This window comes from Staurois parvus, unplaced genomic scaffold, assembly GCF_062004578.1.
Source record: "Staurois parvus isolate SC_StPar_1 unplaced genomic scaffold, SC_StPar_1.0 ptg000572l, whole genome shotgun sequence".
NCBI classification, from domain to species: domain Eukaryota; kingdom Metazoa; phylum Chordata; class Amphibia; order Anura; family Ranidae; genus Staurois; species Staurois parvus.
Window position 1 is genome coordinate 1212549 of NW_028318368.1, and position 27708 is coordinate 1240256.

General features: G+C 42.2%; 1 protein-coding gene across 1 annotated transcript in view; it reads left to right on the forward strand.

The window, feature by feature from the left end:
• Positions 1 to 27708, forward strand: part of PRSS12 (serine protease 12) — a 245646-nt gene that overhangs the window by 32825 nt on the left and 185113 nt on the right. Inside the window, exons 2-3 of the mRNA XM_089691788.1 lie at positions 13012 to 13156; positions 22300 to 22472. Coding sequence (XP_089547914.1) covers positions 13012 to 13156; positions 22300 to 22472 — 318 coding nt within the window. The remainder of the gene's footprint in view (positions 1 to 13011; positions 13157 to 22299; positions 22473 to 27708) is intronic.

Sequence of the window (27708 nt, forward strand, 5' to 3'; positions counted from 1 at the left end):
TAATATTTTTACAGTGACATTTGTTTTATTAACGTAAGCATATTTTATAGGTACAAGAATGCTTTTGTTTAATATAACCATGCTCCTTTAAGCTCCTTCCACTGGTACTGCAATATGGCCACAACCAGTGTTCACCTCAGAGCGCTATGCCCGCTGCATTACTGCTCTCCTTTGGACATCCAAAGGATTCCCAAGTCTTTTAGATCCTATAGTGTTCCTATAGTTTCAAGCCTCACCTCCATGGCAGATTAGGAGCGGTGCCACTAGGAAGGAAGAAGAGCGCACAGAAGTAGGCCTTATTAAAGTCCTGTTTCTTGGCTCACTACTTTTCCGTCGGCTCTCCTCCTAATCCGCTATGGAAGTACAGCTTGAAATTGCCTTGGTCAAACTTCATCCATGCCGTGATTGTGTAATCATTCTATCTCGGGTGAGGGGGTGCTGAACTGAGTTTTTGCCCTGGGTGAAAAAATGTATAGCTTTGCCGCTGCCCAACGCCTTTCAAAAACTGGAAAAGCAAATCTTTGACATCCCTATGAAATTAACCCAAGGGGCTACAATATTTAAAAGCACCAAACAAGATCTTATATGCATTTATTCACATTTTAGAGGTGTTAATCAGTAACAAATGACTGAAAACTATCTAGTGTGGCAAAGCTGTTCATGATTTACTCCAAGTGAGTACATTAGGTAGTTTTCAGCTATGAATAATGTATAAAATGTACTGATACTATATCGCAGCTGTTCAGGGACGTGGATGCAGTTGGCAGGTAACATCTGTGATATTGACTATACTTTATGTATATGCCAAGTAAAAAAATACAAACAGGGACTTACTTGTAAATCTATGTATTAAATTTGCTTGATTTTCTTGGGGAAAAAAAGGAAACAAAATACAATGTGTTAGTTATAGAATGTATATAGTTTAACTGTTGTAGCAATATGGAATGTTTAATAGAACAAAAGAATAGCTTTACCAAACTACCAACTTTCACACAACTTATGGGGAACATGTTCCAATGCAGCAAAAGTGTCCACGTTCACATCACAAATAATTAATATGACTTCTAAGGCTGGGTATACATGCTCAGTTTTTTTGGGTTTTTTTTTCGTCAAACCAGTGGGTTGAACAAAAAAATGGACAGATTCCCACATCAACACAACAATGTGTCATATGGGGATTTCTCCTGCTGCGCTATTGTATTCTGACAGGGGGAGTCTCTTATCAGTCCATTTTGGGGTGGGTGAGAGTCTCCTTGTCAGAACACAATAGCACAGTGGGAGAGGTCCCCACATCACACATCCTTGCGTTGATGTGGGGACCTGGTAGTTTTCTTTTGTTCAACCCTCTGGTTGAACAAAAAAAAAAAAACTAAGCGTGTATACCTAGCCTTAGAAGTCATATTATTTATTGGGATGAGGACTTGGTGTGTGAAACTTGATGTAAACATTACCTGGATTACTTTTAGTTTGCCTAAAAAACACCTTTTTTGTTCTTTTTTTTAAATTATTTTTTGCATCCCAGTGCTATTGATCTCCTTCATCCTCTTTGCAGCCACTCAAGTGGCAGCTGGATGGGATTGCTTAAGGGTACATTTTCTGATGATGAAAAGGCCAAGACATGCCTTCATGGCCTCTTCATCTGACAGTATGACAACACTGGAGAGGACTTGTGAGGCAGGGACAGAGCATTGTCACTCTTAACAGGAAGTGCCTGAACATGGACCTTCATTACAGAATCACAGAAGTTTTATTTTATTGAAAGTTGAAGATTTTGTTAAAGATTATGTGAGATTTTTGTGAGTTGGTTTACATTTACTTAATATTAATTCATTTTGTCATCAATAGGACAAAACTGTTAAAAAACAAAAAAAAAGAGGTTGGTTGAGAAACAACCCAGTGGCATTCCTGTTACATCTGGCTGACTCCTTGAAAATACAAAAACTCTTTTAATAAACAGTTTCTTAATGCTGCTAGAGCTTGTGTACTAAGTATCTGGGGGAAAGATACTCCTTCTGCTGTATCCCTGTGGTTTGCCAAGGTCAAGAATGGATTTGAAAGACCTTACCACCTCTATTAAAATACAGAGGAGAAATTTAGATCTACCTGGCTTTTTTTTTTAATTTACTTCACTGCTGCTCCTTCCTTTCAATCTCTTTAAACATATGGAAGAACACGTAGCTACATTCTGAGCTTTTGCTGAGTGGACACAAAGGTCCAGGTGAGGTGGTGGTGAGCCAGGGTGCACAAGCTCACACCCTATCCCACCTTCCTGTCACCTTCCCTCCTTCATGACCACCTCCTTTATCACCCATTTCCCCTTCTACATTACACCTTGCCTTGCCATATTTTATAATATATATACTATTCATCATCAAGAGGCCGACGTTTCTAACTGTTATACCTTTAGATGCATGTTACATCCCCAAGATACTTAGCTTGTTTTTCACAGCATTGTTGCAACTTGATTGTGATAAATGAGTTATCCACCCTTGCATCCAGCTTCCATTTCTATATTCTTTGTGGTATTCATTAAATGCAAGGCAAAAAAGATATCTTTATATTGCTGCATTCAGACAACTTATTCTAGGTAACCAAGCATTATCACCTGCTACATGTAGGAATCTGCACTGTGATACAGGTATATTATATTTTTTAACAAATTACTACAATTAAACAAAGTTTTTGTTTTTCCCAAAAAATGGGGTATTGATGCCAAAAGTTTGAATGAACAAAGTGATAAATGCATTGGAGCAAGGAATTTAAAATGGACCTTTGGTGCCCCCCCTTTTTTTTTCCTCCCTCGTTTACTGGGTGGTCCAAGTGGCACATTTCACTCATCCACCCAGAGGATCCCGCTGAGATCCTCTTGTATATTTCCACTTTTCAGTTCCACACCGTCATGTTGATTGTGACATCATCAAGAGGCCTGTTGGCTCTCCCTGGTTCACCGGCGAGCCTCCTGATGATGTGGCACAAAGCATGCCCCCTCCTCCTTTCTGAATGAATGTGCCTCCTGGGATATATGTTGGGCATAGGCAAAGGGAGGACATTGTGCATCATTTGTCTAGGCAAATGACATGCAAGGGGGGGTTGGGGCCGCACTTTTTTAACAAAAAAAAGCCCTATTCTGGCAGTGGAGGTCAGGAGGAATGGAGAGTAGGGAAGTCTCTCCTGAGGATGAAGATCTGCTTTAAAGTTGGGCCATCAAATGAGAGGTGGCACCATGTTGTCTATGGCCATTGTAGGTTTAACTAAACTAACAATATAAAACTTCTATGATCTGCATTATTATTACAACAATAGTACTCTAGCAGACTGTACCATGAACAGTAATATACTGTATGGTGTTGCTTTTACTGTGCATCAAATGTTTAATATATTTTTATAGCCCTGTGCATGCAATAAGACTCTAACATTTTTATTGCACATTTTAGAAAAATTATTAGTCTGACTAGTTTCAGACAAGAAAGACACTCTACTTTTCAGACGCATTTTTGATACGTGAGAATTATTAAAGTGGTGCTACAGTTTCACCTTAACCCCAGACTTCTTCAATCTGCTTTCCTTAGTCATTTAAACAAGAGCTGCGAGGCTTTCATTTTTTTGGCACAAAGTAGCTCTGTCCTCGGAAGCTCATTGAAAGCTGCTGCCACTTAAATGACTAAGAACAGATGGAGCCCAAGCAGTGCAGCTTCTGCCGACCCTCACAGGGGTACAAGCGGAGAGTCTTTCACTTTGTGGAAGTGGAAAATCCTTTTCAATTACTACAGCCGTTACCGGCCACATACTTGCAATAGTATGGGATATTCCTAAAACATACTACTCTTTTAATTGAATTATGGTGTCCAGGTCATCTGTATCAGCCAAGATTGTTGCAAAAATAAATAAACAAGTAAAAAAAAAATCAAGCTTACCACGGAATGATATAAATGCACTTTCAATGAACTTTACAAAACAAGTGGAAACTAAAAGTTACAGGGGATAAAAATAAAAAAAAAACACATAGAGGTACATTAATCTGCAACATTAATGTATTTTTTATGGTCCTATTGATATAAAAAGGCTTTCTGCTCTCTACAATGGCTTGATATAAAAGATGACTTAATCAATAAACTGTACTACACTTCAAATGATTTGTTTTTCTGTCAGTTTCAGAACTTTGGTCATTTCCTTCTAACAACAAAAATATGTGAAGTGCTGCCAGATCTCTGAGGGCAATTTTCGGACTTATTATTGATCCAAAAATATGCAATTTCCTGATAAACAGCTGTTGTGTTCAAATAACTGTAAAACTTGATTATTAAAGCTAGTAATACATTTGAAGCCACCTAAGGCAATCTGCAGTGTAGGATTTATATGAACGTGTTGTTACTCTTTTGTTCAAGGAATGGATTAAAAAATTTTAAACAGTCAACACATGAATATTTATAAGCATCATTCTGTGCAAGGTAACATATTTTATTAGGTTGATTACAGATGGAGGCAAAGAAAATGACATTTAAAGTAATATTGATCGCGTTTAAAACAAAGTTTCTAGACTTCTGTGTGCTTATCATGAGTAAACCCTGATGAAAAAGAGGTGGACTTATGATAAAATAAAAAAAAAGTGCAGATTTTTGCTTTGCCTTATTATTTGTATGCAGATCTGTCTGGCGTGTATAGATTAATGCACTTCAAAAATCTAGTTTTTCATAATTAGTGGGGAACACTGCTTTATTCACTAAGCCAAGTGAATGTATATTTTACTAAGGCTAGCTAAACATGCATGGATTTCTCAGGCTGAACGAAAGAAATCTAAGGCTAGATTCACATTTGCATGAGACCTGCATAAATTCTGGCAGCTGCAACCATCCGCACAGTGAAATTCGGGACCCAGGGCGGATGCCATTAATCTTAATGGCAAGTCACCTGCACTGGAAATTGCACCCGCACTGGGAATCTTGGTTCCCATGTGGGCTTCAATTTCCAAAGTAATGCAAGGACTTCTTTCCTGTGTGTCACTGGGCACGGCAGCGCATTCAAATAACAGTATGACAGGGTCATCCAAGACTTGAATTTTGGCCCCGGTTGACCCCGATGGATGAAATCTGAACTGTTCATTGCCAACTTAAGTGAACATTAATGAATAAACTCAATGAACCTCGTAGAACTGTAGATTTGAAAAGCCTATATGCATATATGCAGACAAAAAAAAAGAATATGCCATTTGCTTGATTTGTGAACTCAATTGCTTATCACTAGTAAAGAGTCTTGCAAACTTGCATTTCATGCCTATTCAGTTTGCCAGTAAACAATATTACTTTAAAGCCTAACTCTTGCCATAAATATTTACCCCTACAGCCATTGATGAAGAATATTTTGCTCATTATTTATAGAGAATAGTCTAGCAGAGGGGTCTCCAAACTATCTAAACAAAGGGCAAGTTTACTGTCCCTCAGTTTTAGTAAGTCCTAATTTTGGACCCCCTGGGAGTATGAAATGCCTGAAATGCCTTAGCATCAGTGGGAGTAGACAATGTCTCAGGCTTGGTGGTTAGTGGGTGTAAAAAAATGTCCATGCTCCTGTGGACTGTAGGAGGAGGAATTGTGTTCCATCATTGGTATTAGTTGGAGGAACAGTGCCCCAGTGTGAAGAATAGTGCCAAATTGTTTATAAAAATGGAAGGAAATATGACCCTTCATCAGTATCAATGAAAGGAAAAATTCCCCATTGTTGATGTCAATGGGATAGTGCACCATTGTTGGTAATAGTGGAAGGACTGGTTTCTTGTATCAGCAGGAGGAATAGTGCCTTGTATTAGTGGGAGGAACAGTGCCCCAAGGGCTGGATAAAGGCATGTAAAGGACTGCATCTGGCCTGTGGGCCACAGTTTGGAGACTACTGGTTTAGCACACAAAAATACTGACCTGGCTCCATGGTGCCACAGCAGGCGGTCCAGTCTTCTGCTCTTTTAGCACTAGAATGTGAGCAGGCACTCCTACCAGTAACCATGTTTCATTGTGATGATGTGGCCACTAGTTAGGCAATGATCACAGTGCAGGCATAGTAATATTGGAAAGAGGGGAGGCAATTATGCCAGTTCTGTGTATGGTTCTGTGGACTGGCCATCAAAAACTCAACCAACGGGAGGAATTTTGCAGGGCAGAGAAGTAGGATCAGCATTACTGTGTGCTAACCCATCCCCTAAACAAAGAGCAATAGGGCTTGATTTACTAAAGGCAAACAGACTGTTTACTGTAAAAATAAAGGACATTTGCTCCAGAGCTTAGTTAGTGAAGCTTCACTTTTCAAAGAATACCCAATTGCATGCAAACAGAAAAAACAACAACGCATTTTTGCTTCCAAATGATTGGGTAATGGAAGTCAGCAGGGCTTCCCCTCGTTTACTAAGCCCTGAAGCAAATTCCCTTGGACAGTGCAACTGCAATTGTAAAGTGAACAGTCTATTTGTCTTTAATAAATCAATTGCATAGATTGTTTATTAGCTCACAGCAAGCAATTTTCATTATTTGTAATGTGTTAAAGTTAAACTGGCCATACGTTATGCAGTTTATTTTAATTCAACCAATGGGCTCAACAAAAAAAAAAACTGAACCGATTTGCGTGAATGGGGAAATCCTTCCCGTTGTGTCATTGTATTTTGATAGCAGGACTCCCTCATCCAGGGGCGGACTGACCATTTGGAAACTCGGGCACTGCCTGAGGGCCCGGGGTCAGTAGGGGGCCCCATGAGATGCCCCTGGTACCTTTTTCATAGGCTTTTTTGAGTTGCCCCATGATCCCCTATTGCCCGGGGACCCCATGAGTTGTCAGTCCACCCTTGCCCTCGTCATCAGAATACACTGATCAGCACTGCAGCTGATTGGCTGCATTTTTCTTTGTACTGTGCTTGCATGTTTCAGTCAAGGCCTGGACTGAGCGAAGCTAAAAGGGAGGGCCAGCATGACTGGGGCGTGCAGACGAGGTGGAGCGTGTATTTTGGGTGGGAGTTCATGCAGGAGGTAAAGGGGGGGGGTTACTTACCTGATTGGAGTACGCAACATTGAGGGGGGTCTTGCCAGGATTTGAAAGGGGGGTTGGGTCTTGTCAGAGTTCAGTCGGAGCTTGTGCCAGCACGGGGTGGTTTCTCCCGCCCTCCCTCCCTGGAGCTGTTTTCGTATTTTTGTTTTGCTGTGTTGGTTATGGTTTGTCCTTTGTGTTTGTCCTGGTGTTGGTTTTGCTGTTTGGTTTGTTTGTGGTGTTTGTTCTGTGTTTGTTTTTTGTGGGTTCATTGCGTTTGTTCCTTGTTCAGGACAGCTGTTTGTGTCCCGAGGTGTTTGTTTGTTTTGTCATGGCAGCCGGCAGGGGTCGATGGGTCTTTGAAGGCGGTGTTGGAGTGACAATTTGGTGAATTAGGGTTGGGCCCATCGTAGGTATGGGTGTCCCTTCCCAATTATAAGGTCATGTTGGTAATGTGGGAGTTCATTGGCTGTATCTGGGACTACGTAACTGTAGTATTGTCCCCGAGGCGATGTAGTAGTGGCTGGGGGCCTTTCATTGGGTGTCAGATACAGCCGAGTTTGTGATGGGAGTAACGGTGCCTTCAAAGACCTTGGACCCGGTTGGGATCTTACTGTCAGTTATCATTTAAGTGTACTGTAAGAAGTGTTATGTTTGAGTTATGTTAAATAAATGGCTGCTATGGTCGGTTTTACACCAGAAAGAGTGTCGCGTGGTCATTTTGGTGGGGAAGGTTTGAAGGGTGGTGGTTTTATGGATTAGGGGTAAGTATTAGCCTTGGTATTCTGCAAGTCCAACAGTCATGAGAGATGGGTGGTTCTGAGCCGATTGCTGACAGCTGTCAGTAGGACATATAGGTTTGCTCAGTTGAAATTAGTTTATGAGTAAGATGAAAACATGTCAACTTTGTTCTTGTTTCCCACCATATGTGATTCTGCCTGTTGGAATGTTAGCAACTAATAAAGTGGATGTGTTGGAGTGCAGCCATCTGGAATTTTCTTACTGTGCAACTTGTAAGCTGGGCGAGCAGTCTCTCGGCAGGTGTGTGGGGTGTAGTTAGCGTGGACCAACCTGGAGCAGTGGTTCTTCAGTGTTGCAACTGATTGGCTGTAGCGCTGATCGAGGTAAAATATGTCAGCTAGCCTGTTTATGAAAAGTTGATCGACAGATCAACTTCTTATGAACAGGTATGGACATACATGGATCAAAATTCAGCTGGTTCCTGCTGATTCAGCCAAATTTCAATGTATGTATGGCCAGCTTAACGCTGAGCTCTGAGAACAGCTAAACACACATTTGAACATTTTTATCTGCCAAAGGATTTGTGATGGTATGAGCCACACACTTACTAATTTGTGTAAACACAGCTAGACTAAATGCAAATGCAATAGCAAAACATGCTTCCAAATAGCTCCAAATGCATCTGAATTTTAATTCTAGAGTGCGTGGTCCCTTATAGTGCTGCCTCATATAGTGTCAATTCTGCTGTACAGGAATGTAAAAATACAGTTCATTTCTTTCTAAAGAATACACAATTGCTTTAAATGGTATTTTTATGGAGTGCAATTTTCAATTAAAGATGAAAAATGTATTTTTATGTCCATGCATGTGACTTGGTGATAGCCTCATATAGTCTACTGTACAACATTGCCCAGAGAGGGAGAGAAAGAAGCAGCACAGGGAGCCGATCTTGTGTGCTGTAGTGCAAGGATCTGTGCTGAGAAGAGAGCAAAGAAAGAAGAATGACAGACAGATGAGCTCATCAGGGTGTGTTTCTCCTTTCACTGTCCAGTCAAAGTTGGGGGAGGGGAGATGACCTATAAGTGAAAGTGAAACTGCAGCAGAGAAAGATCAAGTTCCTTTCCTTAACAGGCTAGATTGTGCTGTATGGCACAGTTGTTTAAAACTCTTTACTGGATGGAAAAAAATTAAAATCTTTGGCAGGTAAAGCAGCTTTCATATACAGTATGTATACTTACCTGTTTGCCTTAAAGCGGAGTTCCACCCAAAAGGGGAAGTTCCGCTGTAGCCTCCCTAGCGATCTGATTACGTCAGTATTTTTGTGCTCAAAGCGGTACATTTTTTTGCATGGAAATATGTAGTTTTTTTTATTGTAGGCCTGTAATTTTTAGGAATAACTCACTGAAATCTGTCTGAACAAGAGTCTAGTAAAACATCCCAGGTATGTTAAAATTTGAAACATGAAATCATAAATTATAATTTAATAAATAATTATAAAATAATCATGAAAAATAATAATATAATAATAATAAATTTATTTCAATATTATAATAAAACCAAAAACACTGAAATTTGAAATAGAGTGCCAAGTTCCCACATCACTGAGCTCAGTTGCAGAATTGTTTTCAGTGTCTGATGACGAATTTCCCCACGGATCATTATCACTCAATTCTGCAAGTTGTTCTGTTTTACTATCGCTGTTCTCTAGCTGGTCTAAAACCGCTTTTGACCTAAAGGGACGCTTTTTGGACGCCATGGACTTTTCTCAATTTCAAGGCAGAAAGAACAGTAAAAATGCAGGCAGGGCACAGGACAAAGCACTAGGGACAAAATGTATGTGAAATGGTTTGATACATTAATGTTTTACTATGTGATTTTAGTGTATTTAGTGAATGTCACTTTTTGACATTTTTAAATTTCCCGCCAGGTCCGTCCCCGTACGTACTGACGTTGCAGGGAACGGAACCCGGAAGACAGATGCCGGCATTGGCCGGAGGACATTACCGGGGACACTGCAGGAGGGACATCGCGGGAGCGCAGGACAAGGTAAGTGCAGAAGGGATCCCTATGCAACGCTGCAGGGCATTCCTGAGTGTAGCTCGGGGTTACCGCTTATGGTGCTGAAACTTTACCCCGAGCTACACTCGGGAATACCACCAGGGAGGTTAAGATCTGCTCCCCCACTCCTCATTAAGGATTGGCACCTTTGGGGAGCGGGTACCCGAATTTGACAGGTACCCGCTCCCACTTCTGGTCTGATCACCTAAGCGATCGGAAACGGAAGGCGTCCTCCCTTCCTCCCTCCCTGTAGTCTTTTGGGACACGTGACAGGTCCCAGAAGACTACAGGGCCATTCAGGAAACACAGCGCTACTCGCACATGCGCAGTGGGTACCCGGCTGTGAAGCTGCACGCTATCACAGCCGAGTGCCCACACTGAAGATGCCGGCCTCCTGGAATACAGGACGGCCAGTGAAACAGGGGACACACCACAGGACCAAGGGACAGGTAAGTGGCTATATTTTAAAAGTCAGCAGCTACAGTTTTTGTAGTTTATTTTTTGATAGGTCGAGTGGAACTCCGCTTTGAGTTCAGTTTTAGGGCTTTTGCAGAAGGTCCTATATTAGGACAGACAGCCATACAAAGTAAAATACAGCTGTTGTGGCACCCGGGAGCCACAGCTGCAGCATAATTTTGTCCATTATGATGAATTACAGAAAGCGTTTATTTGTGGCTACATGCAGGTAACTGCCTGCACTAGCTCTGCTTGTGTATGGGAGGAATTTTCAAAAACAAAAAATTTTACATTTTTGAAAATTACACCTACAAATTCTAGTATCGGTACACACGTATAGCAGCACACTGTTTTTTCTGTAATGCATCTCAATGGGCAAAACTACACTGCAGACGAGGCTCCCAGGCACTGCAGCAGCAGCCATATTTTACCCTGTATGGCCATACACCCTAATGTACAGCTGTGAGTAAAAGTCCTTAAAATGTAAACTCTAGCAATGAACGTCTGTTATTTATTTGCTTCTGGTCTGTTAAATATACCAATAAAAGTGTTTTGTTATGTCTGTCCGATAAGTCCACAGAGGTTTTCTAATACTTATCAGTTAGCATTGTTCCCAGACCTGTCTGTAGACTTTAAGAACACCTCCTTACTATGTTATGGAGAAGAGGAGGGAGGGAGCTGTTCTGTAGTCCCAACACACTTCCTGTCGTAGAGTGACAATGCTGCTTCTCCTTAGACACAGTACAGTATGTGAGCATTGTTAGCCTAGGACAGGAAGCGTGTTACTGGCAGGATCAACTGGTGAATATAAAGAAAAGGCTTTAAAGGGTAACTCCACTTTTGTGGGAAAAAATAGCAAATAAAAAAATATATATCATATACAATTACTACGCAAGTCATGTTGTAATGAAATGTTTTTAAAAATGACCTTTCCTTTTCAATCTTCAATGCTGTAATTCACTTTAAAATGCAATATGGCTGTCTGGAGGTGTTCTGTATAAAGCAGGTGTACATAACACCCCCAGGTATGTCATTTCCTGCTTGTGTGATTGGCTCACTGAATTTCCCAGAGGTCTGCACTAAGTTACAAATTTGATTTTGAGCATCCCCTGCAACAAAAATGGCATTTTTGCTGAGATACACCCAAAGGGAATCACTTCTGAAGGGATGCAGACCCTGCCACTTTCCTCATTCGAGACCTGCAGGTGCAGCAGCTAATTGATAATTATAAAACAACTTCCATACAGGTTCACTCTGCACATGGGTACAGACAAACAAACAGCTATTTCTCCAGAATAACAAAAGGTAGGAATCTGCAACAAAGTTTGCTAAAATCCCTGTAATGTACATAGATCACACAGTGGGGAGTGTTTTTTTTCTCAGCAAAAGAGTTACTCTTTAAAAACAAATCCAACCACCACATAAAAGAATTGTTAACTTGCAATAAATTACATTTTCGCTCTTGGGTTTTCTTACATTATATTTTTTTTTTGTTTGGATCAGGGGCGGACTGACAACTCATGGGGCCTCCAGGCAATAGGGGATCATGGGGCCCCTGTGTCCTTGCCCAAACTCAAAAAAGCCTATGAAAAAGGTACCAGGGGCATCTCATGGGGCCCCCTACTGACCCCGGGCCCTCGGGCAGTGCCCGAGTTTCCAAATGGTCAGTCCGCCCCTGGTTGGGATACAGCACTGTACATATTAGTTATATGTGATAGTGTGTATCCCATTATTTGCAGGTGGCTACTTCTACTGAAAATCATGGCCGCAGTGCCTCCTCACAGCCTCCAGATACTGTACTGTGTTCTAGTGCTCTGAGAGTTAACTGCAGCTGCTGCTACTGAGAAAAGTTGGGTTGCTCGCCTGCGCCTTTGGGCTTGTTCACACTTGACTGTTTTAACAACTCTTGCCAAACGCCCCTATAGCATTTGGCAAGCGTTGGTCCGGCGTTCTGCAAACGCTCCACAAACGCCACATGCGCGGTTCAGCGGCGTTTGCCGAGCGTTAAAAACGCCCCACAAACGCCTATAATGAAGTTTGGATGATGTTACCGCTCTGCAAACGCCCCGCAACCGCGTCGCAGCCGCACCGAAAACGCCGGCTAGGTGTTTGCGGAGCGGCACCATAGACTAGAATAGTCTCGATTAGAGACATCCGTTTTGACGCGCCGCTACGCTACCGCTCCCGCTCCCGTTAGAACAGCACCATGTGCTGCAATGGCCAGAATTGTCCGAGGCGTTTGGGAAGCGGTAAAAACGCTTCCCAAGCGCCTTTCTGCCGCTTGAAAACAAGGCTAGTGTGAAGGTAACCTTTCTGTCCGCTTTGCAATTTTTAAAGTGAACAATTCTACACTCCCACATTGCATCGCATTCTGTTAAATAAACGGTAGACATTTGAGTGACAGGTCTCCCCTGCTCATTCACAAAACTTCGTATTTTTTGTTCAGTATGATAAAGATTAAAAGATATTTTACAATTCCAACAAAACTCTTGTGTTTAGTAATATTAGACCTACATAAAGTGTGTACCCAAAGTGATCTATTACCTTACATCCTTACATTTAGAAAACATTCCTTCTCAAATATTTTTCTTGACCTTACAATTTATTGCTCTACCCTTCAAGGTATCTGTGGTTTGAAGAGTCTTTACCCTCAAACTGATTGTCAGCGACAGGGGAATGCATACATCTCTAAACTCAGTGGGATGCCATTTATCTAGCCATACTACATCATCTAAATGCATTTTTAACAATTAACAGGGTCAGTGCGTCTGCGAGGGAACCAGAAAAGCGAGTCAGAGGGAAATGTAGTGGAAGTCTATGTGAATGGTGCCTGGGGAACCATATGCAGCAGCCAGTGGGATGATAATGATGCCTCTGTCATATGTCGTCAGCTTGAACTTGGGTAAGAGTTTTTATTTATTTATTTTTTTACTTATGTATTACAGGTACTTATATATCGTTTTGTATTTACACAGCACTTTACATACATATTGTATATTCATATCAGTCCCTGCTCTCAAGGAGCGTACAATCTAAGGTCCCTAAGTTACATTCATACATATATTTGGGCCAATTTAGACAAAAGCCAATTAACCAACCACATTTTTGGAGTGTGGAAGGAAACCGGAGTACCCAGGGGAGCACAGCACAGGGAGAACAATCTATACATTTTATATGCAATAGTGACTATTTTAAAGGGGACCTGTGCTGTGAAAGTATGTCAGCTGCAATTGCTGACCTCTCCTATTGAAAGTGCTGGTTGCTTGGCTGTCCTGCTGATCCAAAGGCTGCAATACTTTGACTCAGAACAAAAAGGCAAATCAGGAGTTTTGACTTTACTCTTAAAGTGATAATAAACCCTCCTTCTACTAATGAAAGATTTTTTGTCCTGCGCTCAGGATTATAAGCTCTTAGTGTGAGTATAACAACCTGTGATAATACCACCTTAAATCAAAAATATATATACTAATACATACTCCTTGAAAAAATAAAAGAATAAATGTAGCTGAATACCTTATGTCACTATTGCTTCCTGTTCCTTTGTTTCCGCAGTCTTACTCTTTGCAGCATAAACAGCCTGTGAACGTTTCTACTGTGGAGTTTCTGCCAATAAGGTGACCTTTTACCTTGTAGTGTCTTCTTGGTGCCACTCTGAAGTGGCCGAGACTGCACATACAGCCCCCAACCTTGGTTCCTTGCTCCTTGGATGCACGTGCAGTTGGGGCCACTGGTGCTATTATTGGCTTGGCGCGTATGCAGGCCAGGCAGCTGGTGCTATTGCTAGCTGGTGCAACAGGGGCCATTGGCGCTATTACTAGCCACTGATGAGCAGTATGGACATTGCCTTTCTGAACTCTGTGGAGGTCTATGCTATATATTAACCTGGTGCATGTGCAGTACAAGCTGTTGGTGCACAGTCTGGCCAGAACATACTGTACATGGTATAGGCCACTGGCGCTTTGTTTGGCTGTTTCATGCACAGTACTGCACTTAGATTTCTAATTGCAGTGCTGCACATGCATTAGCCAGATAGTTCCAGAGCATAGAAAAGCCAGCAGCCAGTACTGCACATGCGCTGGGTGGATCTAGGCTCATCGGCCATACTGTGCATGTGTCATGTGACCGCACCAATGGCCCCTACTGCCCTTGTGAAGGCTGGACATATCTGTGCAGGGAAGGTTGATAGAGGAATGTAGGAAGGTCTAAAGAAAGGCATAACATGTGCGGATTTGGGGCATTAAAAAATTATATATTAGCTAGTATTTGGTGGAACTTAAGGGAAGCTTTTCTTTGATGGTTTAATACTACTTCAACTTGCTGCATGTTGATCTTTAATTATGGACTCTGAAATACAGAGGTTGGCGAAAACCAGGCAAGTAGCATCTTCAGAAGCTGGTCAGAAATGACATCCCCAAAATTTCTCTCAGCAACAGTTTTCTTTAAAAAACACACACAAATTATTTTTTATTAAATGCTTCTGCGAATTAAAGTACAATTTCATGTCTGTTTCTGATCATCCATAACGGTAACTTAAAAAAACCTTTTCTTATTCATACAACACAGGACACAGGCATGATATTCATAGACCAGGGGTGTCAAACTGGCGGCCCTCCAGCGGTTGCTAAACTACAAGTCCCATCAAGCCTCTATCTTTAGGTGTCATGCTTGTAACTGTCAATCTTGCAATGCCTCATGGGACTTGTAGTTTGGCAACCACTGGAGGGCCGACAGTTTGACACCTGTGTCATAGACCATGAGTTATAAACTGCTCCCTTCAGGTGATTGGTCACTGGCAAAGCCTTTGAACATGCCTCTCCTTGGGCGTACCCCTATAACTCTGCCCCACAGCGTTGTAGCGTCCTGCAGGTGATCGGCCTTCTCTCCTTTATGGAGAAGCTCCTATGTTTAACTAGTACTTTATATTCTTCATTAAACTCTTCTATAAACTCTTCACTACTTTCTACTATGACAGTAGAAGCAGTGCATCCACTTTGGTGCAACCTTGATACCTGCTGTATACCCGGACCCCACGCTGGGGGGACAGACAAGGGCTTTGCTAAAAGTGGGTGGGGTTTACAGGGTGCCGCAACATAGACAAACATTCAAATTCTTTAGATTTGGATACTGTGGGAGAAGGATAGAACACTTGTCAGGTTTTACTGCTTGCAGGGACTCCGTTATAGAGATTTTCCCTCATTTTCTGGGGACAGTGCTTTATCGGACAGGAAAAAGAGACAGTTAATCCATATTTTTACTGCCCCCAATCAACCTCCTATAACCTAACATAGGTTATAGCAGTGGTACACATGAAATAGCTTTCATGCTTTGCAACAAAAACTACACCACAGGTTACATTCTTCTGGTATTACTGTTGCCAAATGCAACCTATTCAAGTGAATGGGGCCACGCAGCAACTGCCCTGCAGTGCAATTGTAATGCATCACTGCTGCCTTTCTAGTGTTAAAACAGGCATTCCAGAGTCAAAATATCCTCCAAGCCACCTGTCTAGGTCCTCTGATCCTTTTTCAGAGGAGGGACAATGACAGCCGCCATTTTAATGAGCCGTACAGGTTTAGAAATACTAAACAGTTCCTAATGGGAGTGCTGACTGTTACTTTAAACAAGCTGCTAGCAGGCTTCAACAGACTTTCAGCAAGCTACAAGTACTTCTGAAGCTTTATGAAGCCTGTTAGTAGCCTGTTTAAAATCACAGTCAGCACTCCTATTGAACTGTTTAACATTTTAACCTGGAGCTAAATGTTTTTTTTCCCTCAAAGCTTGCTGAAGGCTCTGCAAATACTAACTCCATAACATAGACCGTGCTTGCATAAAAACTTGTGCATGAGCGTAAATCCCTCATTGTGGCTTTTGAGTGTTCAGGGATTTATCTTTACTTGTGGGTGAGTTTACGCAAGCATGGCATATACTCTCGAACAGCTAGCATACATTATTATGAGAGGCTGTATGCTGCAGCTGCCTCTCCTGGGCATGGAAATATGTCTGCAATTTATGTCGAACACCAGCCAGTGTCTGTATGCATGAGGCCTACAAGCGGGATTCTATGTGAACAATGCTTAAAGCTTCTGTCTAATCTTTATTGCTGTCAGAGTCCCTGCTGAGGACATTTACTATCTCTATTTGACCTGGCATGGAAGGTGAGAAAAGATTTTCCGACAGGGACCTCTGTTTCGGTGATAATTGTGTAAGAGTGCATTTCCCTTTCCTTTGGGAAAATTTTCCTACCTTCCTCTTTTTAAGTGAAATTTCAATGGGAAATAAAAACGCAAACAATACTGATAGACCACTTTATACTCTATCTGGGGCAATACAAACAAGCAAACAAAAAACAGTTTTGAAACAAACAAATAGGAAGCCGCACTCCAGAAGACCAAACCAAGGTACGTGGAAATAAGTTACGGCTTCAGCCTGGATCCTCCCATGCCTTATCCCTCTGATGTGTTTTGTCCCCCCACAGGATATAGTCATAGACTAAAATGACTCTATGACTAAGCCCTGTTGGTGGGGCAAAAAGCATCAGTAGGCGAGGAGCCTGGATGAAGCCGCATCTTACTTGCATGTTCCTTGGTTGGGTCTTCTGGAGTGCTGCATCCTATTTGTTTCTTCTAGTGCACTTTTGCCAGGACTGGGCTGAGTCCTTTGCTTGCCAGAACCCATTGGCTGTGTGAGACACACTGGGCAATCCCACAGTGGTATTTTGAGTGACGCACTAAGTTTTACAGTTCAGGTCACAAAAAAACAGTAAAAGCGCAGCTCAACATTTTGCTTTTATGAGACATGGCGGCTATACTGATTCATCTGCACAGCCCAGTTTGACAAGTATGTAGGGATGGGTGCACCCATCCTGGTGTACCTGTCAACCTGGGTTGCGCGGGTGAGTCTGTACAGCCAATGCATCTCCTTTAACTTATATAGGCCTCCTGCACGCAGTTCCACATGAGTCCAAAAAGATAAACAAGCGGCTCTTCACGTGGTACTGGGCTCTGCATCCATGTGAATGACTTGTACTGAAAGATATTACAAATTGGTCTTGTTCCATATGTTTAATTTCGAAAAATGTAAAAAAGATCCATGTGCTTTCCAGTTGTGCAATGCACTGTTACCGAATGGTTGCCGTTTATTAGCCAGTTAGTAGCAGTAAAATCCCTGTGCTCAGCATGGCTCCTGTGTGAACTAGGACGTATGTTTACATATATGGACATACCTTTGCACTTCATTTCACTTCGAGCAATCTCATGCTTGTTCAAGTAAAGAGAATTATTATAACAGGAGAGGACTTACAGAACAACAGTGTTTTTTTAAGCCAAATGCAAAACAAATTATCTAAAGAGTACTTTTAGCTGCTAACTTTTAAGGTGCTAAAAGCACAACTTTTTTCCTCTAAGGCCACTTACACTTAGATGATGGTTGGCTTTTATCAGTAAGGTGCTAAAAGCACAACTTTTTTCCTCTAAGGCCACTTACACTTAGATGATGGTTGGCTTTTATCAGTGTTCCCACAATCATGATTTGTGCATAGTAATAAACAAGTACAGTTAGTATTTTCCTAATAAGCACAATTACTTTTAGAAGTAGTTTACCTGTGAATACTACAATAGTTTGTACTGTTTCATACTTGATAAAGAACTTCAAGCTGAACTCTGGGCAAAAACAATTTTTGGCCATTTGCACTGTAAAAATAAATGCGCGCTACTGAAGTGAAGCAATGCATGGCCACCGCTATGTTATGTAATGCCCCCCCCCCCCTCCACATACAGTACAGTCAGTGAGGAATGTCCTGTGCTAAAATTTACAGATCCAGCGTGAGTTCACAGATCACAACGGGCCACTCGCTCTGCAGCATGCTCATTCCGAAAACATTTTGCCTTCTGTTCAATTAATGCAAGGTATTCTGTAATTGGAGGAGGTGCAGATGAATGTTACAATCTCCCATCTTCCAGTCACAAAATGTCTTATATTCAATTAAAAGCATGCAAGGTGTTTTCAAAATGTACATGATAAAGAGCAGAAGACCCCCTATGAGTACTTCAGCCAGATCTGTAAGTTTCAGCACCAGACATTCAGTGCTGATTACTAGTGATGGGCTGAACACACCCCTGTTCAGTTTGCTGTTGAACATTTGAACCTACCAAACGTTTGACCAAGAACTTCGAACAGGGACAATTTACTGAGCAGTATCTTACCGCATCTGAGTATGTGGTAAGATTCCGCTCAGCTGCTAAAATACTGCATGAGTTATATTATTAAGTCATATTTTAGTAATGAAAACATTCTTTAATGTTTCAGCTGTCATTGGGGTTCCGGCATTACTCGACAATTAAAAAATTGGGTCTGGTATGGATCTTGGTGTGGGGGTCCCCCCAAAATCCATACCAGACCCTTATCCGAGCATGCAGCACAGCAGGACAGAAAAGGGAGGATCGAGCGAGCGCCCTCCCCTCCTGAACCATACCAGACCACGTGCCCTCAACATGGGGTGGTGCTTTGGGGCAGGGGGCTCCCCTCCCAAAGCACCTGTCCCCATGTTGATGGGGACAGGTGCCTCTTCCCCACAACCCTGGACGGTGGTCTTGGGGGTCTGCAGGCAGGGGGCTTATCGGAATCTGGAAGCTACTTTAACAAGGGGGCCCCCAGTTCCCGCCCCCCCATGTGAATGAGTATGCAGTACATGGTACTGCTATCCATTCACAAAAAAATGTAGTAAAAAATGACATGAGACAGGCTTTGACAAGTCCTTTATTAAAAACAAAAATTAAAAAAATGTCCCCCTAAGTAGGTCCAACATCAGTCATGATGCCCGCTGCCACCTCCAACCCGAAAAAAGGAAAAAAGAAAAACTGGTTCCCACCGTCAGACAGCTGCGCCGGGATGACAGTTCCTAAATACAGTGATGACGTCACAAGGGGTTACTCCCGGCCCCTTGGGACCTCATCATGAACTATGATTGGCCAAAGCATCACAATACACTGTCAGAGTGCAGTGCATTGGGGCACTGTGGACAAAAAGCCCGCCGAATGCCCTTACTGTTTGTTCAGCAACTCAAACATGAAGCCCATCACTACTGACTGAGGGGAAAAAAGTAAAAGGACTACATAATGAAGCAATGGCTGCACATGACTAGTGTAGAATAGAAGTCCCCAAACTCTAGCAAATGACTGGTAGGCCATCCTCCCAAAAAACTCAGCCCCCTACCTCTTTATTTATATAAATGAAAGGAGACCAAACCACAAATGGAGTAAAAATTGCCATCACAGCCTTTTATTAACAATTCAACTTAAATTAACACAAAACATTCCTTAAAACAGAAACAGATAACAGATAAGCCTGTTGGTCTTAGAAGGCACAAGACACATTCAATTATTCACTGCAGAACCTTTACCATAATAGGCCTCCAGCCGCAACACATCAGCTTGGAGACAAAACACTATCAGCAGTGCACTACATCTCCACATTCCAGTTAAACCTTCATTAACAGGAATGCACCCAAGGATACCATACTGCCGAAGGGTCCCAAACCATTCTCTTAGCCTAAATTTTTCCTGCATCCAAAGACCAACAACTGGCCAGCTGCCATGACATACATCGAAAGAACAAAATCCCCGGAAGGTAGGGTGGGTTGGAAGTTTCTTCCTTTGTTTGCTGATCTCCAGTGGACGCTTGTAGCTCTGCACCAGTCCCTAAAAATTACTACGAGCCTCCTATTTAACCCTCTATTGATTGTCTTCCCTCTTCAACCTGTCATGTCTGCCCTCCACTATTTTTTTTTTATTACTCTGGGCCTTACTTAGCACACACTTTATTAGTGTTCATTTGTTTTTACAATGCAAATCGCCAAAAAACTGGAGAGATTTACTCTCTCTGGCTTGGTGACTGGGGAAGTCCACATTTTCACAGTTGCCCACAATAGAAGCTGAAGATGAAACTTTCAATTGGGACATTTGTTCTGGTGACAACTAAGAGGGAGGTTTCCCTGATTTTGGAGATAGTTTTTCCTCCAGGAAAGAAGGTAAAGAGAAATCACCCCACAGACAGGCACAGACCCCAGTCAAAAACAGACACACTCTAGTTTTCTTTTTTAGGTTTATTATTGCAAGTTACTCAGTTATTCTTTGCCTGCAACGGCTCCCAGACATAAGTTTATTTCTGGTGAACACTGTTTAGGCAGGAACAAACAAAAGGACCCCTCAAAAATGTGCAAAACTCTGGGCTCATTGTTGTTTGGCAAAGGTCTGTTCAGGTTGACATTGTTCCCATCAGGTTAGGCTTGTCTGTTGTGTGCTAATACAGTTGTATTAAAGGAGAAATGTGGGATTCTAAAAAAAAAGCAAACACACATACTCACCTCAATGCTGCAGCTACCCCCCACCAGATCTAAACCTGAGAACTGCGAGATCACATGACCACTGATTGCTCAGTTCTCTGTCCACTCTGAGCAGAAAGTCAGTGACTGCCAATGGTTGACTCTGCCCCTCCAGCACTCACTGAATCACTGATCTGTGGAGAGAGCGGGAGCAGCTGGTTCAGGCTCTCATGCTGAGAGGCTGCTGGTCCAGGCATCTGATAGAGTCCTGACATTATTGTTGGGATCCTTCTGGAGCCTGAAGCTAAATCCATCTGTTGGCTGATTCTGGGTCACTGAAGAGCAAAGGTAAGTGCACTCCTGAGACCCACAAGAGAAATATGACCAAAAAAATGTTGGCCATACTTCCGTTCTAAAGCTGAACTCCAGCCTTAACTTCCATCTTGCAGAGTTGTACAGACTCCTCTACTGTACTGAAATTGCTTATTCTGATTTCACAACACTGTAAGCTTCTCACAGCGTGCATTGGAAGCAGCAGGAAGTCAGATGGAGCCTACCTCATTTCCTGACTGTAGGACATCAAGCATCATCTAGCCACCCTATAACAGGACGCTGGATCTCAGTAGCAAGAAAAAAGGAATTTGGAGTTTTGTAGGAGGCTGTCATGATTAGTACCTAGCTTCAGTACTCTGAGTCACTAACAAAAAACAGTTTTTGAAGGCAATGTTTGTAGAAAAAGAATTCTGCTTTTTCTCTTATCTCTCGATCTGCATATTTGTTCTGGATCACTAGACAGTACTAAAGCTAAAGGGTAAGCATAACAGTCAGGCATCTAGCATATTCAAAAATAGTTCAGAAATGGCAACCACCTAGTTTTCACATGACAAGTTTACCTTAAAGCTTCCTTGATTAACCCATGTGCTGGAAGAGTTTAGTTTGATATTTATCAATAACGGTATAATGTGACAGGCTGGTTCTACACTGCTGTGCTCTGGTTTGGCTGCACCGCAGGTGTATCTGGTTTTCGTAAGTTTACACATGGTTTTCATGAGTTTTAGCCATGGTCCCATAGACTTTCTATTAGGTTGCATTTTTTTTCTGCTTATTTTGGAAACAAACCAAAAGATCTGCATGTTGCATCAACCTAATAGAATGTCTGTGGGGCCATGGCTAACACCATGGGTAAAATGCACAAAACCATTGATACACCTGTGCTTCAGCCAAACCACAGCACACCTTAATGAATTGATTAACAAGTGACCCAGATAATACATTGTTATTGGTAAACATGAATAAATTCACCTACTAAGTCCCTGTTCACATCTCCGATTCCCATTTCCAATTGTACGGCAAATAGCACAGAAAATGCACATGCTGCAAACGTGCATCACAATTGTGTTGTCATTAAATGTGAATGCCACGCCAAGTGCAGGTAGTGGGTGTGCATTTAGCACATATTTTGTTACAAAGACAAATGCACTGTTAGCACACCAAAAAGCGCAGCAAAAAACATGCCACGTTCTGCTCCAAAAGAAGTACAGGAGATTCTTTGAGTCATTTGTCCTGCGTAGGGCAGCCCAAGTGAATGCAATTTTCTGTTGAATCAGCTCGGTATATACTGTAGTATGGTGAAATTGTGGTTTCAGTATTTAATCATATGCACAAAAAAGTGAATGACACATTACTAAAATAATTGCTGACTTCCATTCTTTGTCTTGTCTTTACAGCAATAAAGGAGAAGCGAAGAAGATACCAATATCCGGGAGGATTCCAGCTATCTGGAATGACGTACGTTGCCGTGGCGAAGAAGAAAATATACTTATGTGTGAAAAAAACATCTGGCTGGGTGGGGCATGTCCGCAGGAAGTATCAGCTGCAGTCACATGTAGTTCTACACATGGTAAATAAACATTGCTTAGCATGCAATTCCTATTTACAGGGAAAATTAAACTCTCCGATGGAAGAAATGTTGTGTACTATACCATTGTGATGACCTTGACCCAGTTACAGGAGAACAAAAGAAGTACTGCAGACATTACCTATACCAATATTAGGAGAGAAATAGGTTACTGAACAGCAATACTAACCTAGCTGATAGTCCCCCGACACACACCTTCCTCAACCGTTCTAGGTACTCAATACTGAGCTTAAAGTAGAATTATACTCTCCACTACTCACCTCTTTCTTCCAGTGATGCAACATGTAATGGGGACCCAACATATTTTCATGTGGTGGTCATGCGCAGCGGGGCTCCTCCTATACATACAGGGTTTGCAGGGTGTCACACAGGTGTTCAGCCCAAACCACATAATGTCAGGTGCATGGGTGTTGGTCCTAGCCTTGTTCTCACTATCCTCCTCGTCATTGTTAAAGCGGATCTTCACCTCCCCCCCACCTGTTTATTGTTTAGCCCCTGCATACTGGGTTGCGGGTCCTCACCTACCCGGCAGATCCAGCAGTGTCCTATTGAGATCCACTTTTCTTCTACCACCGCTCGGGTCCCACACCTCTATCTTCCTGTGTGAAGTCATCAGGAGGCTTATGGCTCTTCAAAGTTCAGTTGGCAGGCCTCCCGATGATGCGTAGCTAGACCCTTCCACCTCTTATTTTGTGACTGAAGGACTATGCCTCCTGGAATATGCGACCCTAGGAGGCACAGGGAGCACACTGCACGTCGTTCACCTAGGTGAGTGACGTGCATGGGGGGCAAGAAAATAACATTTTCCCAAAGCAAAAATGGTTAAATAAAACACTATTTGTGTAGCAGAGGGGTGGAGAGGAGGGTACATTCTTGTCACGGTAAAGATCTGCTTTAACCCCTTCCCACCATGACTACTTACACACACAGGGCTATATTTGACATGTGATCCAAACAGAAGCTCCAGAAGACCAACCGTTCACCTGGGACCCATGGAATGGGGGCCCGGGCCACCAGATGCATGCTACATGAGGGGGTTCTCTCTCACTGTCAGGCGAGGGACTCCTTTTCCTCCTTCACCACTCCAGAGCCTAACAGTAAAGCACATGACTATAACTGTCTTTACAGGTATTGGCTGTGCTTAACACCTCACTCCAATAGGCCATCACACAGAGGCACTTTGTTGCAATAAAACTTATTTTCTTGCATTAATAAGCAATTCAGAACAGTCCATATACTGGTGACATAAATTTCCAAATCATGACTTTCATAATATTCTTCAGTGACAGTATCTGCTAGTATTTTATCATACAGGAGCATTGTGGTACTTTTGTTCCCGCATGTCTGTCTATCCCTCTGGTTCTTTTAGATATCATTCAGCAGTGTGACAACTGTCCCTCCCCCGAAGGGGAGAGCATACAGGACCCCTCTCTGGAATCTTCAGAAGAGCACTCACTCCAAGGTCTACAATCTAGGCTCCACTCACCTTATAAAGGGTACCCTACATCAATGCTCCACCAGTAAGAGGTGCAAACTCTAAACGGGAATCCTACCTGCCTATTAACATCTGCTGGTTTGCTCAGAAAACCTCTCCCTGGCTTCTTGCAAGTTCAGGGTCTCAGGCTTTTATGATTGGCCAGGCTGGGATGATGTAACTTCTGCACATGTGCAGAGGAGTTAATTCATCCTGACACTGAGGTGTGCCAAAGATGTACACTAAGCTAAGCACATGCAGCCCAGTGTAAATTCTAAAGCATTTTGAGAGAAAGAAGGTAAAAAGCCTTTATTGCAGAATAAACACAGGATATCTATGCATTTTCTTCAGTAGAAGTATCCTTAAATGTGTATGTTCAAGCATTATACAAATTTACCCCAACCACCATTTTCCCTCTTGAGAGCAACATTATTTTTACCTTCTGCCTTTTTCAGATTCAGCCAAGTGGCCTAAAGTCTGATGTCACAGAGCCCATCCAGGTTCTTCAGAGATCCCGTTAAAAATATTGTGTAGCACCTCTCTAGCTAGGTTTTTAGTTATAGGATAGATAGCAGCCTGATATGAGTTAGCTTGGGATGAGTCATCCAGCTAACTTTACGTTAGGGCTGAGAGCTGATACCTCCCCCTGCTCTAGAAGCTTGAGAAATTTCTAGAAGGAAGTGGGTGGGGTTTGAGGAGGGGTTGATCTGCATACTCAGGGGATTATGACCAATCCCCAATCAGGAGGCTTGGCATGGGGTCAGGACAGCCCTTAACCATTAGCCGCCCGGCCAATGGCCGTTTGGCGGCTTCAAAAGTGTTCCTGCATTCCGGGTGCACGCCATTTGGTGTGCTCCCACACATGCGCAGTTTGCGCTAATGCAGAGCGGTGCAGCAGCGCGATCTGTCACCGGCTATGCCCCTTGGACACGGCCGATGACAGATCCGAGTACCGGCTCCCGTTGCTGGTACCATGTGACCTGCTGTGACCAATCACAGCAGGTCACATGACAGTTGTATACAATGGATGGCTTCATTCATGCCATCCATTGTATACTAGTGCCTAGCTGTGAATGGTCACAGCTAATCACATGCACATGTCATGTGATTAGCTGTGACCAAATCACAGCTAAGCACAAAAAAAAAAAAAAATTCTTTGCTTTAAGCAAATTGTGTAAAAAAAAATACTGATCACTTCCCCAAAGTAGTACAATGTTACTATGGTAACATTGTACTACTTTGGTCATAGTAAAATATGAAAAAAAAATCTTAAAAAAAAAAAAAAATGTAATAGAAAAAAAAATATATATATATTTTTTTTTTCATACTGTCACCAGTCAGTGTCCCTGTTCACCACCATGCCAGTTATATGATGATGCTGTACTGCACTGGTGACAGTATGTAAAAAAAAAAATAGTGAAAATAATTTTTTTAATTTTTTAATTTTCCAAAAAATTATGACAAAAAAATACAATTTCAAAAAACTCGCCATGCCTCTTATGAAGTACGTCGGACTGTCTACTCTGCAAAAAGGGGTCATTTGGGGATATCTGTACTATTCTGACATTCTTGGACCTCAAGAAATTAGATTGGCTGTCAGTACTTCAGGATTGATCAATGTTCAGATATATCCCATAGTTTGTGAACTCTATAACTTTCCTACAAACTAAAAAATACATCCTAATTTGGGTTATTTTCACCAAAGACATGTAGCATAATACATCTCGGCCTAAATTTATGAAGAACAATTATTTATTTGTAAACTTTTATAACAGAAACAAAGAAAAATGTGTTTTTTTTTCAAAATTTTCGGTCTTTTTTTGTTAATTTAGCAAAAAATAAAAACCCCAGCGGTGATTAAGTACCACCAAAAGAAAGCTCTAGTTGTGTGAAGAAAATGATAACATTTTAGTTTGGGTACAATGTTGTATGACCGCGCAATTGTCATTCAAAGTGTGAGAGTGCTGAAACCTGAAAAATGGCCTGGGCAGGAAGGTGTAAAATTGCACGGTATTGAAATGGTTAAGTATGAGAGACCCTGATCAGGAAGTGGTCAGTGTCGGGTGGAAGATGATGGAGTGTAAAGCCTGGGAAGGGGGCTCAGGCAGTGGCCCACCTGCAGACAGGATCTCTCAGCCTCAACCATCCCCTGGGAGAGGACAGCCTGGGATGCAGGGAAGAAGCCAGCCCAGCATAAGACCTGAAGGCATCCACCAACCCAATAAGCTTACAGAAGTGAGTAAGCCTGCACCCCCTGGGCCAGATAAGGGGAGAGGGCAGTCAGGTGGCAAACCCAACTAGCTCCTCAGAGACTCAGAAAGACTGTTTGTCTATGGACTTGTACATAGTGGCTAAGGAGATTTGTCCTCATGTTCACAGTTCCTTGGGCATCCCATACACCCCTCAACCCCATCAAAGTTCAATACCCCTTAATAAAACAAAAACAAAAAAACAAGCTCAAGGACTGTTTTTACTGTTTCTAGTGTGCAAGGTCTGAAGAAAATACATGTTGCTTGGCTGTGCAGGGCTATAGGGGGACCCAAAACTCAACGACTTCTAATGGGGTAGTGCTACAGTTGGGATCTGCCCAGAAGCCTGACTGGCAGCTAGCTCAGCCTCTCGGCATGCCACTGAGATCCTGAGTAAGCTGCTCCTGCCCACGCCACAGCTCACTGCTCCAGTGAGCTCTGGGGGGACAGAGAAGAGAGCAGTGACTGACAGTGCTCCAAGCTGAGCAATCAGCAGTCTTTGATCACTCAGTTCTTGGAGTAGAGGTGGCGAGGGACAGATGCAGCATCAGATTGAAGTCGCATCTACAAAGGGGAATATGAATGTTTATTTTTTTTAATCAGTTCTCTTTTAAGTTCACACCTAAAAATGTGCTTGTACCATTGAAGTGTTTTGTATTTGTGTTAGGTAAAAAAACAAACAAATTAGCAGCATATGATATGCCTATTCCAAAACAATGTACACTAAGTATAACAGCAAAACTAAAATGTTTAATTTTCAGTGACTGTTCATACTGAGTTACATGTCAAGTACATATCTGTGTATGAGCAGCCAAGGTTTCATAAAATGACACATTTTTGTGGTCATTGATATTGCTGACTGCTCCTATATGATTGTGCTTTTCTGGTTAATATCTGCACGCTTTTGTTAGGGTAGGCAGACACCGTTATTAGGATTAGCAGTTGCCTCACCAAGAACGACAGGTGGTGACATATCTGCTCATCCTCACTGGAACTTATCAAAATCATCTGTGAAATTCAGTCACCATGGAATAGAACCAATCATGTTTTTAACGCTTAAGGAAAAGTTTGGCACTCACAACAAAATAACAAATCTCTGGTTGGAAGTGCTTGTTATTACCCTCTGCCTTCACATTTGGCTGAGACTGAGCTAGGAGTCTCTTGTCTAGCCTTAGTTTTGCCTTTCCAGACCCCATTGCTTTTGATATTTTGTTAGATTGCAGTAATTCTATTCTAATAGTTGTTTTTCTGAGGGTGGTAATAAAATAGTGTTCAGTTAAAATGTAGACAGAAACAACTGAGTACAGTCCGTGATACGTTTTCTATTTGAACTAACATGCAATTTCCAGGAAAAACTTTTGGGGTATGTCCCTTGTGCTGATTGGACCTTGAAGAAGGGGACATACCCTGAAAGCTTGTTCTGAAATTGTATGTTAGTGCAGATAAAAAAGTATCATGAACAGTACTCAATTGTTTCTGTCACAAGTGCACTAAT